The sequence below is a fragment of the Cyclopterus lumpus genome, chromosome 8, assembly GCF_009769545.1.
Source record: "Cyclopterus lumpus isolate fCycLum1 chromosome 8, fCycLum1.pri, whole genome shotgun sequence".
In the NCBI taxonomy this organism is placed as follows: domain Eukaryota; kingdom Metazoa; phylum Chordata; class Actinopteri; order Perciformes; family Cyclopteridae; genus Cyclopterus; species Cyclopterus lumpus.
The window spans coordinates 823,885-840,965 of record NC_046973.1 but is presented as its reverse complement, the minus strand read 5'-3'; the positions used below and the strand labels follow the sequence as shown (position 1 = coordinate 840,965).

At 48.9% G+C, this 17,081-nt stretch overlaps 1 protein-coding gene across 1 annotated transcript in view; it reads left to right on the top strand.

Annotated features, from left to right (window-relative positions):
- The window catches only part of stx1b (syntaxin 1B), a 39,924-nt gene extending 24,339 nt beyond the window's left edge, over window positions 1-15,585 (top strand). The window contains exons 2-10 of the mRNA XM_034538897.1: window positions 495-569; window positions 1,278-1,377; window positions 4,939-5,013; window positions 5,133-5,206; window positions 9,273-9,381; window positions 13,753-13,826; window positions 15,087-15,224; window positions 15,305-15,415; window positions 15,505-15,585. Coding sequence (XP_034394788.1) covers window positions 495-569; window positions 1,278-1,377; window positions 4,939-5,013; window positions 5,133-5,206; window positions 9,273-9,381; window positions 13,753-13,826; window positions 15,087-15,224; window positions 15,305-15,415; window positions 15,505-15,585 — 837 coding nt within the window. The remainder of the gene's footprint in view (window positions 1-494; window positions 570-1,277; window positions 1,378-4,938; window positions 5,014-5,132; window positions 5,207-9,272; window positions 9,382-13,752; window positions 13,827-15,086; window positions 15,225-15,304; window positions 15,416-15,504) is intronic.
- Window positions 15,586-17,081: the final 1,496 nt, after the last annotated feature.

Genomic DNA, 17,081 nt, shown 5'->3' with positions numbered 1-17,081 from the left:
GAGACCCCACCAATTGGACCCCACCAATGAGACCCCACCAATTGGACCCCAGCAATTAGACCCCACCAATGAGACCCCACCAATTGGACCCCACCTATGAGACCCCACCAATGAGTTCACACTCAAAACATTTAATCTGCCCCGAGTTTGTGTACACAGAGGGACACAATGCCTGAAAGAGAGGAATGATGTTCATCATCGTCATCTTCATCACTCTAAAGGTCACATGATGAAGATGAAGAACTTCAGTGTTTCAGGGAAACGTGAACTTTGAAATGTTGTTGTTGTTTCTGTTGTGGTGCAGGCTAATTTTGATTGGAGATGAGATGTCTGTCTCTTCACCTGTCTCACTGCTTTCTATACAGCCAGCCTGTCTCTCCATCCGTCTGTCTGCTTCTTGGTAGTCTCTTTAGCAGAATAAACTCTCTGTATACAGGAAACCAGTAAAACCAGTAAAGGTTTTATGACATCATGTGTCTCCCGTCTGTCTGCAGGCTAAGGACAGTGATGACGATGAGGAGGTGGTGCAGGTGGACCGGGACCACTTCATGGACGAGTTCTTCGAACAGGTGAGACACGAAACCACACCAAACTACACCAAACCACACCAAACTACACAAAACTACACTAAACCACACAAAACTACACAAAACCACACTAAACTACACAAAACCACACCAAACTACACAAAACCACACCAAACAACACTAAACTACACAAAACCACACCAAACTACACACAACCACACCAAACTACACAAAACTACACTAAACCACACAAAACTACACAAAACCACACGAAGCTACACAAAACTACACAACACCACACAAAACCAGGTGAACTACACAAAACCACACACAACTACACAACACCACACAAAACTACACAAAACCAGATGAAACTACACAAAACCACATAAAGCTACACGAAACTAGACAAAACTACACGAAACCACATAAAACCAGATGAACTACACAAAACCACACAAAACTACACAAAACCACACACAACTACACAACAGCACACAAAACTAGACAAAACCACACAAAACTACACAACACCACACGAAACTACAGAAAACCACATAAATCTACACAAAACCCCACAAAACTACACAAATCCACACAAACTACACGTCCTACAAAACCAGGTAAAAGTAGTTGACACTCAAACCAAGATGTATTACAAAATATTCACTTTGTAGAAATGTGCTTTGTTAAGTGATACCTGTGTGTGTGTGTGTGTGTGTGTGTGTGTGTGTGTGTGTGTGTGTCCAGGTGGAGGAGATCAGAGGCTGTATAGAAAAGCTGTCGGAGGATGTTGAGCAGGTAAAGAAGCAGCACAGCGCCATCCTGGCCGCCCCGAACCCTGACGAAAGTAAGACGATGATGATGGTGATGATGATGATGATGGTGATGATGATGATGATGGTGATGACGATGATGATGGTGATGATGATGGTGATGGTGATGGTGATGATGATGATGATGGTGATGATGATGATGATGGTGATGGTGATGATGATGATGATGGTGATGGTGATGATGATGATGATGATGATGATGGTGATGATGATGATGGTGATGATGATGGTGATGATGGTGATGATGATGATGGTGATGATGATGATGATGATGGTGATGATGATGATGATGGTGATGATGATGATAATGATGATGATGATAATGATGGTGATGCGGAGGGAGACGTGATTTAGAGTGCCATCACATTGTTCAATAACTTGTTATAAACTCTCGTTAATTTGTGGACGTTTTGAAGAATGGACTTCTATACAACCAGAGGAGTCGCCCCCTGGTGGTCAGGAGAGAGAATGCAGCTTTAACACATGAAGCATAGACTTCTATACAACCAGAGGAGTCGCCCCCTGGAGGTCAGGAGAGAGAATGCAGCTTTAACACATGAAGCATAGACTTCTATACAACCAGAGGAGTCGCCCCCTGGAGGTCAGGAGAGAGAATGCAGCTTTAACACATGAAGCATAGACTTCTCTACAACCAGAGGAGTCGCCCCCTGGTGGTCAGGAGAGAGAATGCAGCTTTAACACATGAAGCATAGACTTCTATACAACCAGAGGAGTCGACCCCTGGTGGTCAGGAGAGAGAATGCAGCTTCAACACATGAAGCATAGACTTCTATACAACCAGAGGAGTCGCCCCCTGGTGGTCAGGAGAGAGAATGCAGCTTTAACACATGAAACATAGACTTCTATACAACCAGAGGAGTCGCCCCCTGGTGGTCAGGAGAGAGAATGCAGCTTTAACACATGAAGCATAGACTTCTATACAACCAGAGGAGTCGCCCCCTGGTGGTCAGGAGAGAGAATGCAGCTTTAACACATGAAGCATAGACTTCTATACAACCAGAGGAGTCGCCCCCTGGTGGTCAGTAGAGAGAATGCAGCTTTAACACATGAAGCACAGACTTCTATACAACCAGAGGAGTCGCCCCCTGGTGGTCAGGAGAGATAATGCAGCTTTAACACATGAAGCACAGACTTCTATACAACCAGAGGAGTCGCCCCCTGGTGGTCAGGAGAGAGAATGCAGCTTCAACACATGAAGCATAGACTTCTATACAACCAGAGGAGTCGCCCCCTGGTGGTCAGGAGAGAGAATGCAGCTTTAACACATGAAGCATAGACTTCTATACAACCAGAGGAGTCGCCCCCTGGTGGTCAGGAGAAAGAATGCAGCTTTAACACATGAAGAATAGACTTCTATACAACCAGAGGAGTCGCCCCCTGGTGGTCAGGAGAGAGAATGCAGCTTTAACACATGAAGCATAAACTTCTATTCTAGAGCGCACACATAAACACACAGAGGCTTGAAACACAGTGAATTTCTGTTGGAGGACGACAAGCAGGAGGAGGAAGAGCAGGAGGAGGAGGAGGAAGAGCAGGAGGAGGAGGAGGAAGAGGAGGAGGAGGAAGAGCAGGAGGAGGGGGAGGGAAGAGAGGGAAGAAAGGGAGGAGGAAGACGAGGAAGAGGAGGAGGAGTAGCAGGTTTCCTGTGATGAGGCTTAACTTCCTGTCTGAAACACCTCCTTCATGTCGTCGGCATGTTTCATGTTTTCTGTTTTGCATGAAAATGATGATGTTCTGTTTTTCTTTTCCATTCTGTCATGTTTCTGTTTCCTTCTTCACCTATTCTCTTTCTTTAGATCCTCCCTTCTTCTCCTTCTTCCTCTTTCCTTCTTACACTCCTCCTCCCCTCTTCTTCCTCCTGCTCCCCCTCCTCTTCCTCGTCTTCCTCCTCCCTCTCTTCCCTACCCCTCCTCCTCCTCCTCCTCTTCTTCCTCCTCCCCCTCTTCTTCCTCTGGCTCCCCCTCTTCCTCGTCTTCCTCCTCCCTCTCTTCCTCCTCCCCTCCTCTTCCTCATCCCCCTCCTCCTCTTCTTCCTTCTCCTTTCCCTCCTACTCCTCCTCTTCTTCCTCCTCCTCCTCTACCTCCTCTTCCTCGTCTTCCTCCTCCCTCTCTTCCCTTCCCCTCCTACTCCTCCTCCTTTTCCTCCTCCTGCTTTTCATCCTCCTCCCCTTCCTCTTCCTCCTGCTCTTCCTCCTCCTTCCCCTCTTCTTCCGGCTCCCCCTCCTCTTCCTCCTCCCTCCCACTCCTCCTCCTCTTCTTTCTCCTCCTCCTCCTCCCCCTCCTCTTCCTCCTCCTCGTCCCCCTCTTCCTCCTGCTCCCCCTCCTCTTCCTCCCCCTCCTCCTCCTCCTCCCCCTCTTCCTCCTCATCCCCCTCCTCTTCCTCCTCCTCCTGCTCTTCCTCCTCCTCCTCTTCCTCCTCCTGCTCTTCCTCCTCCTCCTCCTCCTGCTCTTCCTCCTCATTCTCCTCCTTCTCCTCCTCCTGCTCTTCCTCCTCCTCCTGCTCTTCCTCCTCCTCCCTCTCCTGCTCTTCCTTCTACTCCTCCTCCTGCTCTTCCTCCTCCTCCTCTTCCTCCTCCTCCTCCTGCTCTTCCTCCTCCTCCCCTGCATGCTTCCTGTGACGTCTCTCGTCTTCTTCTGGTTGAAGTATTTAAAGTGCATGAAGTCCAGTTAACCTCAGAGGAGATGAGGAGGTGAGTCTCCATCTTCATCCTCTTCATCCTCTTCTTTTGATCTCTTGTGTGAAGACATAAAAAGGAAGGAGGCATGAATCATCTTTATATCTGGGACACAAAGTAAAAGTGATGAAATGTAAATATTAAAGCATATTAAATAAGATGTGTTTATATATTAATGAGATGATGGAAATAGATCCAATAATAAAGAGAAACAGGTAGGCTCTCATTGGCCGTCGCAGGTGTCAATCATCTACACGAGAGAAGACCGTGAATTAAATCAGAGTTAGCAGCTTTAGCATGTGATGCTAAGGAACAGAAACAAAGAGGGGATACGAGGTTGCTGTTTCTACACACACACACACACACACACACACACACACACATCTTTCCTCCAACATGGCTGACATTACTGTTTCTACACAAACATCAAATAACAACTTTCTTCTTCCTCTTCTTCTTCTTCCTCTTCTTCCACCTGTTCTTCTTCTTCTTCCTCTTCTTCCTCTTTTTCTTCTTCCTCTTCTTCTACCTCTTCTTCCTTTTCTTCTTCTTCCTCTTCTTCCTCCTCTTTTTCTTTTTCCTCCTCTTCCTTTTCCTCTTCTTCTTCTTCCTCCTCCTCTTCTCTTCTTCTCCTTCCTCCTCTTCTTCCTCTTCCCATCACATGTTCAGATGAACCCTGATCTCATGTCTGTGTTCAGCACCGTTAGCTTAGCTTAGCATAAAGAATGGAAGTTGATGGACACAGCTAGCCTAAGGAATTCACCTCTTTACATTATATTAAATATATATATATTAAATATATCCCATCCCATAGGTCAGCTGATCTGATCCATAATCCATAATCACGTGATGCTGATCTCGTCTCTTTGTGTCTCTGCAGAGACCAAACAGGAGCTGGAGGACCTCACAGCCGACATCAAGAAGACCGCCAATAAAGTGCGCTCAAAATTAAAAGGTAGCACACACACACATGCACACACATAAATAAATGTTTATTATTATTATAAAAGTCAATTTGGGAAAAATAAACACCAGGAATACAAATAAAGTGTGTGTGTGTGTGTTTTCCTACAGCAATCGAGCAGAGCATCGAGCAGGAGGAGGGTCTCAACAGATCATCAGCAGACCTCAGGATCCGCAAGACACAGGTGAGACCAGGTGTCCATCAGGTATCCATCAGGTATCCCTCAGGTGTCCATCAGGTGTCCATCATGTGTCCATCAGGTATCCATCAGGTGTCCATCAGGTGTCCCTCAGGTATCCCTCAGGTGTCCATCAGGTGTCCATCAGGTATCCCTCAGGTATCCCTCAGGTGTCCATCAGGTATCCCTCAGGTGTCCATCAGGTATCCATCAGGTGTCCCTCAGGTATCCATCAGGTGTCCATCAGGTGTCCCTCAGGTGTCCATCAGGTGTCCCTCAGGTATCCCTCAGGTGTCCATCAGGTATCCCTCAGGTATCCATCAGGTGTCCATCAGGTATCCCTCAGGTACATCAGGTATCCATCAGGTGTCCATCAGGTGTCCCTCAGGTGTCCATCAGGTGTCCATCAGGTATCCCTCAGGTATCCCTCAGGTGTCCATCAGGTATCCATCAGGTGTCCATCAGGTATCCATCAGGTATCCATCAGGTATCCATTAGGTATCCCTCAGGTGTCCATCAGGTATCCATCAGGTATCCCTCAGGTATCCATCAGGTATCCCTCAGGTGTCCATCAGGTATCCCTCAGGTATCCATCAGGTATCCCTCAGGTATCCATCAGGTATCCCTCAGGTGTCCATCAGGTATCCATCAGGTATCCCTCAGGTATCCATCAGGTGTCCCTCAGGTATCCATCAGGTATCCCTCAGGTGTCCATCAGGTATCCCTCAGGTGTCCATCAGGTATCCATCAGGTATCCCTCAGGTGTCCATCAGGTATCCCTCAGGTGTCCATCAGGTATCCATCAGGTATCCCTCAGGTGTCCATCAGGTATCCATCAGGTGTCCCTCAGGTGTCCATCAGGTATCCATCAGGTATCCCTCAGGTGTCCATCAGGTATCCATCAGGTATCCCTCAGGTGTCCATCAGGTATCCATCAGGTGTCCATCAGGTATCCATCAGGTGTCCCTCAGGTATCCATCAGGTGTCCCTCAGGTATCCCTCAGGTGTCCATCAGGTGTCCATCAGGTGTCCCTCAGGTGTCCATCAGGTGTCCATCAGGTATCCCTCAGGTATCCCTCAGGTGTCCATCAGGTATCCATCAGGTATCCCTCAGGTGTCCATCAGGTGTCCATCATGTGTCCATCAGGTATCCATCAGGTGTCCATCAGGTGTCCCTCAGGTATCCCTCAGGTGTCCATCAGGTGTCCATCAGGTATCCCTCAGGTATCCCTCAGGTGTCCATCAGGTATCCATCAGGTGTCCATCAGGTGTCCATCAGGTATCCATCAGGTATCCATCAGGTATCCCTCAGGTGTCCCTCAGGTATCCATCAGGTATCCATCAGGTGTCCCTCAGGTGTCCATCAGGTGTCCCTCAGGTATCCCTCAGGTGTCCATCAGGTGTCCCTCAGGTATCCATCAGGTGTCCATCAGGTATCCCTCAGGTATCCATCAGGTATCCATCAGGTGTCCATCAGGTGTCCATCAGGTATCCCTCAGGTATCCCTCAGGTGTCCATCAGGTATCCATCAGGTGTCCATCAGGTGTCCATCAGGTATCCATCAGGTATCCCTCAGGTGTCCCTCAGGTATCCATCAGGTATCCATCAGGTGTCCCTCAGGTGTCCATCAGGTGTCCCTCAGGTATCCCTCAGGTGTCCATCAGGTATCCCTCAGGTATCCATCAGGTGTCCATCAGGTATCCCTCAGGTATCCATCAGGTATCCATCAGGTGTCCATCAGGTGTCCCTCATGTATCCCTCAGGTGTCCATCAGGTATCCCTCAGGTGTCCATCAGGTATCCATCAGGTGTCCATCAGGTATCCACAGGTATCCATCAGGTGTCCCTCAGGTATCCATCAGGTGTCCCTCAGGTATCCATCAGGTATCCATCAGGTATCCCTCAGGTGTCCATCAGGTGTCCATCAGGTGTCCATCAGGTGTCCCTCAGGTGTCCATCAGGTATCCCTCAGGTATCCATCAGGTATCCATCAGGTGTCCCTCAGGTATCCCTCAGGTGTCCATCAGGTATCCATCAGGTGTCCCTCAGGTGTCCATCAGGTGTCCCTCAGGTATCCATCAGGTGTCCCTCAGGTATCCATCAGGTATCCATCAGGTGTCCCTCAGGTATCCATCAGGTGTCCCTCAGGTATCCCTCAGGTGTCCCTCAGGTGTCCATCAGGTATCCATCAGGTGTCCCTCAGGTATCCCTCAGGTGTCCATCAAATGTCCCTCAGGGGTCCATCAGGTATTCAGGTGTCCTTAAGGTATCCCTCAGGTGTCCATCAGGTGTCCCTCAGGTGACCATTAGTTATGCAGGTGTCCTTCAGGTATCCCTCAGGTGTCCATCAGGTGTTCAGGTGTCCCTCAGGTGTCCTTCGGGTGTTCAGGTGTCCCTCAGGTGTCCTTCGGGTGTTCAGGTGTCCAGTGGGTGTCCCTCAGGTGTTCATCAGGTGTCCATCAGGTGTCCATCGGGTGTCCTTCATGTGTTCAGATGTCCATCAGATGTCCCTCAGGTGTCCATCAGGTGTTCAGGTGTCCATTGGGTGTCCCTCAGGTGTTCATTAGGTGTCCCTCAGGTGTCCATCAGGTATCCATCAGGTGTCCATCAGGTGTCCCTCAGATGTCCCTCAGGTATCCATCAGGTGTCCCTCAGGTGTCCCTCAGGTGTCCATCAGGTGTCCCTCAGGTATCCATCAGGTGTCCCTCAGGTGTTCATTAGGTGTCCCTCAGGTGTCCCTCAGGTGTTCATTAGGTGTCCCTCAGGTGTCCATCAGGTATCCATCAGGTGTCCATCAGGTGTCCCTCAGGTGTTCATTAGGTGTCCCTCAGGTATCCATCAGGTGTCCCTCAGGTGTTCATTGGGTGTCCCTCAGGTGTTCATTAGGTGTCCCTCAGGTGTCCATTGGGTGTCCTTCATGTGTTCAGATGTCCATCAGATGTCCCTCAGGTGTCCATCAGGTGTTCAGGTGTCCACAAGGTGTCCCTCAGGTGTTCAGGTGTCCAGTGGGTGTCCCTCAGGTGTTCATCAGGTGTCCATCGGGTGTCCTTCATGTGTTCAGATGTCCATCAGATGTCCCTCAGGTGTTCAGGTGTCCACCAGGTGTCCCTCAGGTGTCCATCAGGTGTCCATCAGGTGTCCCTCAGGTGTCCCTCAGGTATCCATCAGGTGTCCATCAGGTGTCCCTCAGGTGTTCATTAGGTGTCCCTCAGGTGTCCATTGGGTGTCCCTCAGGTGTTCATTAGGTGTCCCTCAGGTGTTCATTAGGTGTCCCTCAGGTATCCATCAGGTGTCCCTCAGGTGTTCATTGGGTGTCCCTGAGGTGTTCATTAGGTGTCCATTGGGTGTCCCTCAGGTGTTCATTAGGTGTCCATTGGGTGTCCCTGAGGTGTTCATTAGGTGTTCATTAGGTGTCCCTCAGGTGTCCCTCAGGTGTCCATCAGGTGTCCATCAGGTTTCCCTCAGGTGTCCCTCAGGTGTCCATCAGGTGTCCCTCAGGTATCCCTCAGGTGTCCCTCAGGTGTCCAGGTGTCCATCATGTGTCGAAAAGTTAATGCGCTGCGTTTCATTAAAATAAAGTTTTTCTCAACTGGATTTTAAATCTTTACTGATATGTTTAAGTTGTTTTCTTTGTTACTGAATACATCTGAGGAGGAACTTTGTTTTCTTTGTTTTTAAGATTGTCCAGAATGAATGAATGAGTCCTACTGAGCATGTGCAGAGCGCTCTGCAGCAGTGACCCTGCAGTATGCTGCTCCGTCATTGGCTGCTGACTCCTCGTCAGTCTGCTCCCTGCTGGAAGAGAGGAGAACTGCACACTGTTCAATATACACAAATATATATAATAATATATATGACAATATAACAATATAACAAACATGATAACTATATATATATATATATATATATATATATATATATGTTATCATTTGACTGTAACTAAGTAAAGTTTTGAGGTACTTTAGTGTTTCCATGCTCTGCTACTTCATATGTCTCCTTCAATACAGTGAAATATTTGATATTATTAGCTGGATAACTCTCTCTCTCTCTCTCTCTCTCTCTCCTGGTCTCAGCACTCGACGCTGTCCCGTAAGTTTGTGGAGGTGATGACTGAGTACAACACCACGCAGTCTAAGTACCGCGACCGCTGCAAGGACCGCATCCAGAGACAGCTGGAGATCAGTGAGTACTACTACACACAGTACTCACAATACACACAGTAGATATAGTACACACAGTAGTCACAATACACACAGTAGATAAAGTACACACAGTACATATAGTACACACAGTAGATAGAGTACAAACAGTAGATAGAGTACACACAGTAGATAGAGTAAACACAGTCCATATAGTACACACAGTACATATAGTACACACAGTACAGAGTACACACATTACATAGAGTACAGGCAGTAGATAGAGTACACACAGTACATATAGTACACACAGTACATAGAGTACACAGAGTACATAGAGTACACGCAGTACATAGAGTACACACAGTACATACACCTGACATACTACGTGACTCCTGACATACTACGTGACTCCTGACATCGTGACTCCTGACATACTACGTGACTCCTGACATCGTGACTCCTGACATACTACGTGACTCCTGACATACCACGTGACTCCTGACATACTACGTGACTCCTGACATACCACGTGACTCCTGACATACTACGTGACTCCTGACATACTACGTGACTCCTGACGTACCACGTGACTCCTGACATACTACGTGACTCCTGACATACTACGTGACTCCTGACATACTACGTGACTCCTGACATCGTGACTCCTGACATACTACGTGACTCCTGACATACCACGTGACTCCTGACATACTACGTGACTCCTGACATACCGCGTGACTCCTGACATACTACGTGACTCCTGACATACCGCGTGACTCCTGACATACTACGTGACTCCTGACGTACTACGTGACTCCTGACATACCACGTGACTCCTGACATACTACGTGACTCCTGACGTACTACGTGACTCCTGAAGTACTACGTGACTCCTGACATCGTGACTCCTGACATACTACGTGACTCCTGACATACTACGTGACTGCTGACATACCACGTGACTCCTGACATACTACGTGACTCCTGACATACCACGTGACTCCTGACATACTACGTGACTCCTGACGTACTACGTGACTCCTGACATACCGCGTGACTCCTGACATACTACGTGACTCCTGACGTACTACGTGACTCCTGACATACCACGTGACTCCTGACATACTACGTGACTCCTGACGTACTACGTGACTCCTGAAGTACTACGTGACTCCTGACATCGTGACTCCTGACATACTACGTGACTCCTGACATACTACGTGACTGCTGACATACCACGTGACTCCTGACATACTACGTGACTCCTGACATACCACGTGACTCCTGACATACTACGTGACTCCTGACGTACTACGTGACTCCTGACATCGTGACTCCTGACATACCACGTGACTCCTGACATACTACGTGACTCCTGACATACTACGTGACTCCTGACGTACTACGTGACTCCTGAAGTACTACGTGACTCCTGACATACTACGTGACTCCTGACATACCACGTGACTCCTGACATACTACGTGACTCCTGACGTACCACGTGACTCCTGACATCGTGACTCCTGACATACTACGTGACTCCTGATGTACTACGTGACTGCTGACATACTACGTGACACCTGACGTACTACGTGACTCCTGACATACTACGTGACTGCTGACATACTACGTGACACCTGACGTACTACGTGACTCCTGAAGTACTACGTGACTCCTGACATACTACGTGACTCCTGACGTACCACGTGACTCCTGACATACTACGTGACTCCTGAAGTACTACGTGACTCCTGACATACTACGTGACTCCTGACGTACCACGTGACTCCTGACATACCGCGTGACTCCTGACATACTACGTGACTCCTGACGTACTACGTGACTCCTGACATACCACGTGACTCCTGACATACTACGTGACTCCTGACGTACTACGTGACTCCTGAAGTACTACGTGACTCCTGACATCGTGACTCCTGACATACTACGTGACTCCTGACATACTACGTGACTGCTGACATACCACGTGACTCCTGACATACTACGTGACTCCTGACATACCACGTGACTCCTGACATACTACGTGACTCCTGACGTACTACGTGACTCCTGACATCGTGACTCCTGACATACCACGTGACTCCTGACATACTACGTGACTCCTGACATACTACGTGACTCCTGACGTACTACGTGACTCCTGAAGTACTACGTGACTCCTGACATACTACGTGACTCCTGACATACCACGTGACTCCTGACATACTACGTGACTCCTGACGTACCACGTGACTCCTGACATCGTGACTCCTGACATACTACGTGACTCCTGAAGTACTACGTGACTGCTGACATACTACGTGACACCTGACGTACTACGTGACTCCTGACATACTACGTGACTGCTGACATACTACGTGACACCTGACGTACTACGTGACTCCTGAAGTACTACGTGACTCCTGACATACTACGTGACTCCTGACGTACCACGTGACTCCTGACATACTACGTGACTCCTGACATACCGCGTGACTCCTGACGTACTGCGTGACTCCTGACGTACCGCGTGACTCCTGACGTACTGCGTGACTCCTGACGTACCGCGTGACTCCTGACGTACTGCGTGACTCCTGACGTACTGCGTGACTCCTGACATACTACGTGACTCCTGACGTACCACGTGACACCTGACATTCTACGTGACTCCTGACATACTACGTGACTCCTGACGTACCGCGTGACTCCTGACATACTACGTGACTCCTGACATACTACATGACTCCTGACGTACCACGTGACACCTGACGTACCACGTGACTCCTGACGTACCACGTGACTCCTGACATACCGCGTGACTCCTGACGTACTGCGTGACTCCTGACGTACCGCGTGACTCCTGACATACTGCGTGACTCCTGACGTACCGCGTGACTCCTGACATACTACGTGACTCCTGACGTACTGCGTGACTCCTGACATACTACGTGACTCCTGACATACTACGTGACTCCTGACATACTACGTGACTCCTGACGTACTGCGTGACTCCTGACATACTACGTGACTCCTGACAAACTACGTGACACCTGACGTACCACGTGACACCTGACGTACTACGTGACTCCTGACATACTACGTGACTCCTGACATACTACGTGACTCCTGACATACTATCTGACTCCTGACGTACCACGTGACTCCTGACATACTACGTGACTCCTGACATACTACGTGACTCCTGACGTACCGCGTAACTCCTGACATACTACGTGACTCCTGACGTACCGCGTAACTCCTGACATACTACGTGACACCTGACGTACCACGTGACTCCTGACATACCGCGTGACTCCTGACGTACTGCGTGACTCCTGACGTACCGCGTGACTCCTGACATACTACGTGACTCCTGACGTACCACGTGACACCTGACATACTACGTGACTCCTGACGTACCACGTGACTCCTGACATACTACGTGACTCCTGACATACTACGTGACTCCTGACATACTACGTGACTCCTGACATCGTGACTCCTGACATACTACGTGACTCCTGACATACCACGTGACTCCTGACATACTACGTGACTCCTGACATACCGCGTGACTCCTGACATACTACGTGACTCCTGACATACTACGTGACTCCTGACATACCACGTGACTCCTGACATACTACGTGACTCCTGACATACCGCGTGACTCCTGACATACTACGTGACTCCTGACATACTACGTGACTCCTGACGTACTACGTGACTCCTGACATACCACGTGACTCCTGACATACTACGTGACTCCTGACGTACTACGTGACTCCTGACGTACTACGTGACTCCTGACATCGTGACTCCTGAAGTACTACGTGACTCCTGACATACTACGTGACTGCTGACATACCACGGGACTCCTGACATACTACGTGACTCCTGACATACTACGTGACTCCTGACGTACCGCGTGACACCTGACGTATTAGGTGACTCCTGACGTACCACGTGACACCTGACATACTACGTGACTCCTGACGTACCTCGTGACACCTGACGTATTAGGTGACTCCTGACGTACCGCGTGACTCCTGACATACTACGTGACTCCTGACATACCACGTGACTCCTGACGTACCGTGTGACACCTGACGTACCGCATGACACCTGACGTATTAGGTGACTCCTGACGTACCGCGTGACTCCTGACGTACCGCGTGACTCCTGACGTACCGCGTGACTCCTGACATACTACGTGACTCCTGACGTACTACGTGACTCCTGACGTAACGCGTGACTCCTGACATACTACGTGACTCTTGATGTACCACGTGACTCCTGACAAACCGCGTGACTCCTGACAAACCGCGTGACACCTGACGTACCACTGACGTACCACGTGACACACAGAGTCGTCAGCTCTAAAGGTTCTTTCTCTGTGTTCTGTCTGCAGCTGGGAGAACTACCACCAATGAAGAACTAGAGGACATGTTGGAGAGTGGCAAGCTGGCCATCTTCACAGATGATGTAAGCATCGCACCTGAGCCTCATTTTTACCTGAGCCATTCTGCTTCCCTTTATGATTATCATTGACTACCTGGGATGCAGAATCGCCACGAGGTGCGTTGAGACATCAAGTGAACACGGCAGTTGTCACATGGCATGTAACAATAGGAGGATGCACTGGGGAGCTCTTATTTTGACAGATTCGCTTCACAACTATCATGCACTCTTTCAAAGTAAAAGCTCAAATAAGTGCATGCACCTCTGCCTCTGGCCAAGCTGAGCATGTAACGTAACTCTGTAATTTAACACCAAGCTGAAAATCTAAACATTTGACTCTGAGCTCCTCTGGTTGAAACCACACCCACCTGTGATGTCAGAGTCCCAACCAGTGGAGGTCAGAAACACGGTTTACAGCTGGCGTTAAGTCACTCAGGGAGCAGGTAAGTAATCCAGACAACAGAAGGAACCGGAGCTCAAAGGTCATCACCAAGTGGCGACTGTGGAGAGTGGGTCATCCTTCAATCAGAGGATCGGTGTTTCGATCCCCGGCTCCGCTAGCCCATGTCAATGTGTCCTTGGTTGAGACACTTAACCCCAAAATGTCTCCCGTAGCTGTTCTGTGAGAATGTTAGTTACTCCTGATGAGCAGGTGGAACCTTAGCTCCTCCCATCAGTGTATTCAATTCAGTTTATTTTGTGTAGCCCAAAATCACAAACTTCCCTCAGAGGGCTTTACAATCTGTACACATACGACATCCCTGACCTTTGACCTCACATCGGATCAGGAAAAACTCCCCAAATAATAGAAAATAACCTTTCAGGGTAAAAAAAGGGAAGAAACCATCAGGAGAGCAACAGAGGAGGATCCCTCTCCCCGATGGACAGATGAATAGATGTCATGTGACCAGATGAACAGAGTTACAGAGTTAAAGAGCTTTGAGTGGTCAGAAGACTAGAAAAGATCTATACAAGTACAATCTGTTTACCATTTACCATCTTACACAGAGAGCAGTTTAATGTTGTTCTACTCGACTATTTAAATATTTAAATGGAGGAAACAGCAAAGAACAATTGGAAATAAACGGTGAATAAAAACGGTTTGTGTTGAGCAACACATTGGTGAGTATAACAAGCACCTGACATAAAGTTTTAATAATGTCTATATCTATTATACTTTGTATTTTCCTATATATTCATTATATTTATTAGTTCTAGATGCTTTTTCCTTTAAAACAATCAGAGTAAAATAATGTTTGTGTTAAAAGACGTCCTCTCCTGCAGATCAAAATGGACTCTCAGATGACCAAGCAGGCTCTGAATGAGATCGAGACCCGGCACACCGAGATCATCAAGCTGGAAAACAGCATCCGTGAGCTGCATGACATGTTCGTGGACATGGCGATGCTGGTGGAGAGCCAGGTAAGTGGCGCGACGGCGGCCAGGGGCACGGCGTCGCTTTTAAGGCTAAACCACTGTGTGTGTGTTTGTGTGTGTTTCAGGGAGAGATGATTGACAGAATTGAGTACAACGTGGAGCACTCCGTCGACTACGTGGAGAGAGCCGTGTCCGACACCAAGAAGGCCGTGAAATACCAGAGCCAAGCCCGCAAGGTACCGAGTCCCAAGTCCCAAGTCCCGAGTCCCGAGTCTCAGACTCAGACCTGTAGTCCACCAACCCTGTGTCTCCTGTCTCCCTGCAGAAGAAGATCATGATCATCATCTGCTGCGTCATCCTGGGCGTGGTCCTGGCCTCAACCATTGGCGGCACGCTGGGCTTTTAAGATGCTCCGCCCCCCCCCTCCCCTCCCCCGCCACCATGAAGACCGACACCGACCGACCGTCCGACCGCCAGAAACTTGAAACACATGCAAGACAGATAACCAATCAGCTAGGAGCTAGGAGCCCAATCACAGATAGGAGACGCCACGGGGTCGGGTGGGGTTCAAAAGACAAAGACAAAAAAAAACAATAAAGACGCCATCATATTATAGCTGACCTAAATACATAACGTATACAAAAGAAGGTACAAATAAACCTATTTATTACAGATGTAAATGTATTGAACATATGAAGCAACAATGCGTTCGCTACCTGTAAAAAATGATGACCTATAATATGACATTTACTGGTTTGTTTTGCCTTTATTTTCTTATTTTTGTAACAATTTCTTTGTTTTTTTTCGTGAGTCACTGACGGCGGCCGGGTGAGGGGGTCCTACGGGTGAGGGGGTCCTACGGGTGGGGGGGTCCTAACGTGCTCGGCGAGCGCGCCATCCCACCCGCCTCCTGTCGGGCTCCGTGAGAACGTCCCGGAATGCACTGCAGTAGAACCAGCTTTGGGAGGGAGGGGCCGCCTCTTTAGACCGCCTCTCATTGGTCACTTACTGCTGTCACTCGCCTCCGTCGGCCTGTTAAATTAGCGTAGACTGGCAAAGCCCGACCTGCCACACGGCTTTTATAACCGCGACACCTGAGCTGTGCAACACAGCCAGCCGATTGGTTGAGGAAACACAATGTGTGTGTTTGTGTGTGTGTGTGTGTGTGTGTGTGGTGGGGGGGGGGGGGGGGGGGGGGGTGTCACATCTATCCAACCAAAGAGCAGAGGGAGGGAGGGCCTCTGGTTTCCTGCTGAATTTGATTTGAACACGTGACGATTGACTGACAGGTGAACGTGGGAAGAAAAGGGGGCGGGTTCAAATGAGCTGGGAGGAGGCGGGGTCAAATCTATGCAGTTTAGATAAGAGAAAGACGACTTGTCCCGCCTCCCTCGCCCGCGATAGCCAATGAGGATTGGGATTCTCGTCATCTCAGCTGTTCTTCTGGAAGATTCAAAAAAATTAAGAGAACGCATTAAAAAGTAAAGCAGAAAAAATTAAACTACAACATAAATTTATGAAACTGACAAACAAGCCAGAGATGGACAGAACATGTATGAAAGATGCTGGCGTGCCCTGGTTACCTGAGTGTCGTGCTAATAGCGTTGCATTTCTTTCATTTCTTTGATGCTTTGTTGTTCCGTGCTGCTGCTGTTCTAGTCCTGTGACGTATCGCCTGACATCCTCTCGCGTTAGCTTAGTCCGTATGGTTTGACGCATTCGCCCATTTCCTCTCCGCATCTGTTTGGGTGGCACAGGTGCAGCTGAACAGGAGGGGCGGAGTCCTACTGGTGGCTCCTCCTCCGTGGGAGGTGCGACACACACACTCACATACATTCACCACGCGGCGCATGCATGAACTGCTTGTATTCATTTCACACAGACACACTGGAACCCCCCCCC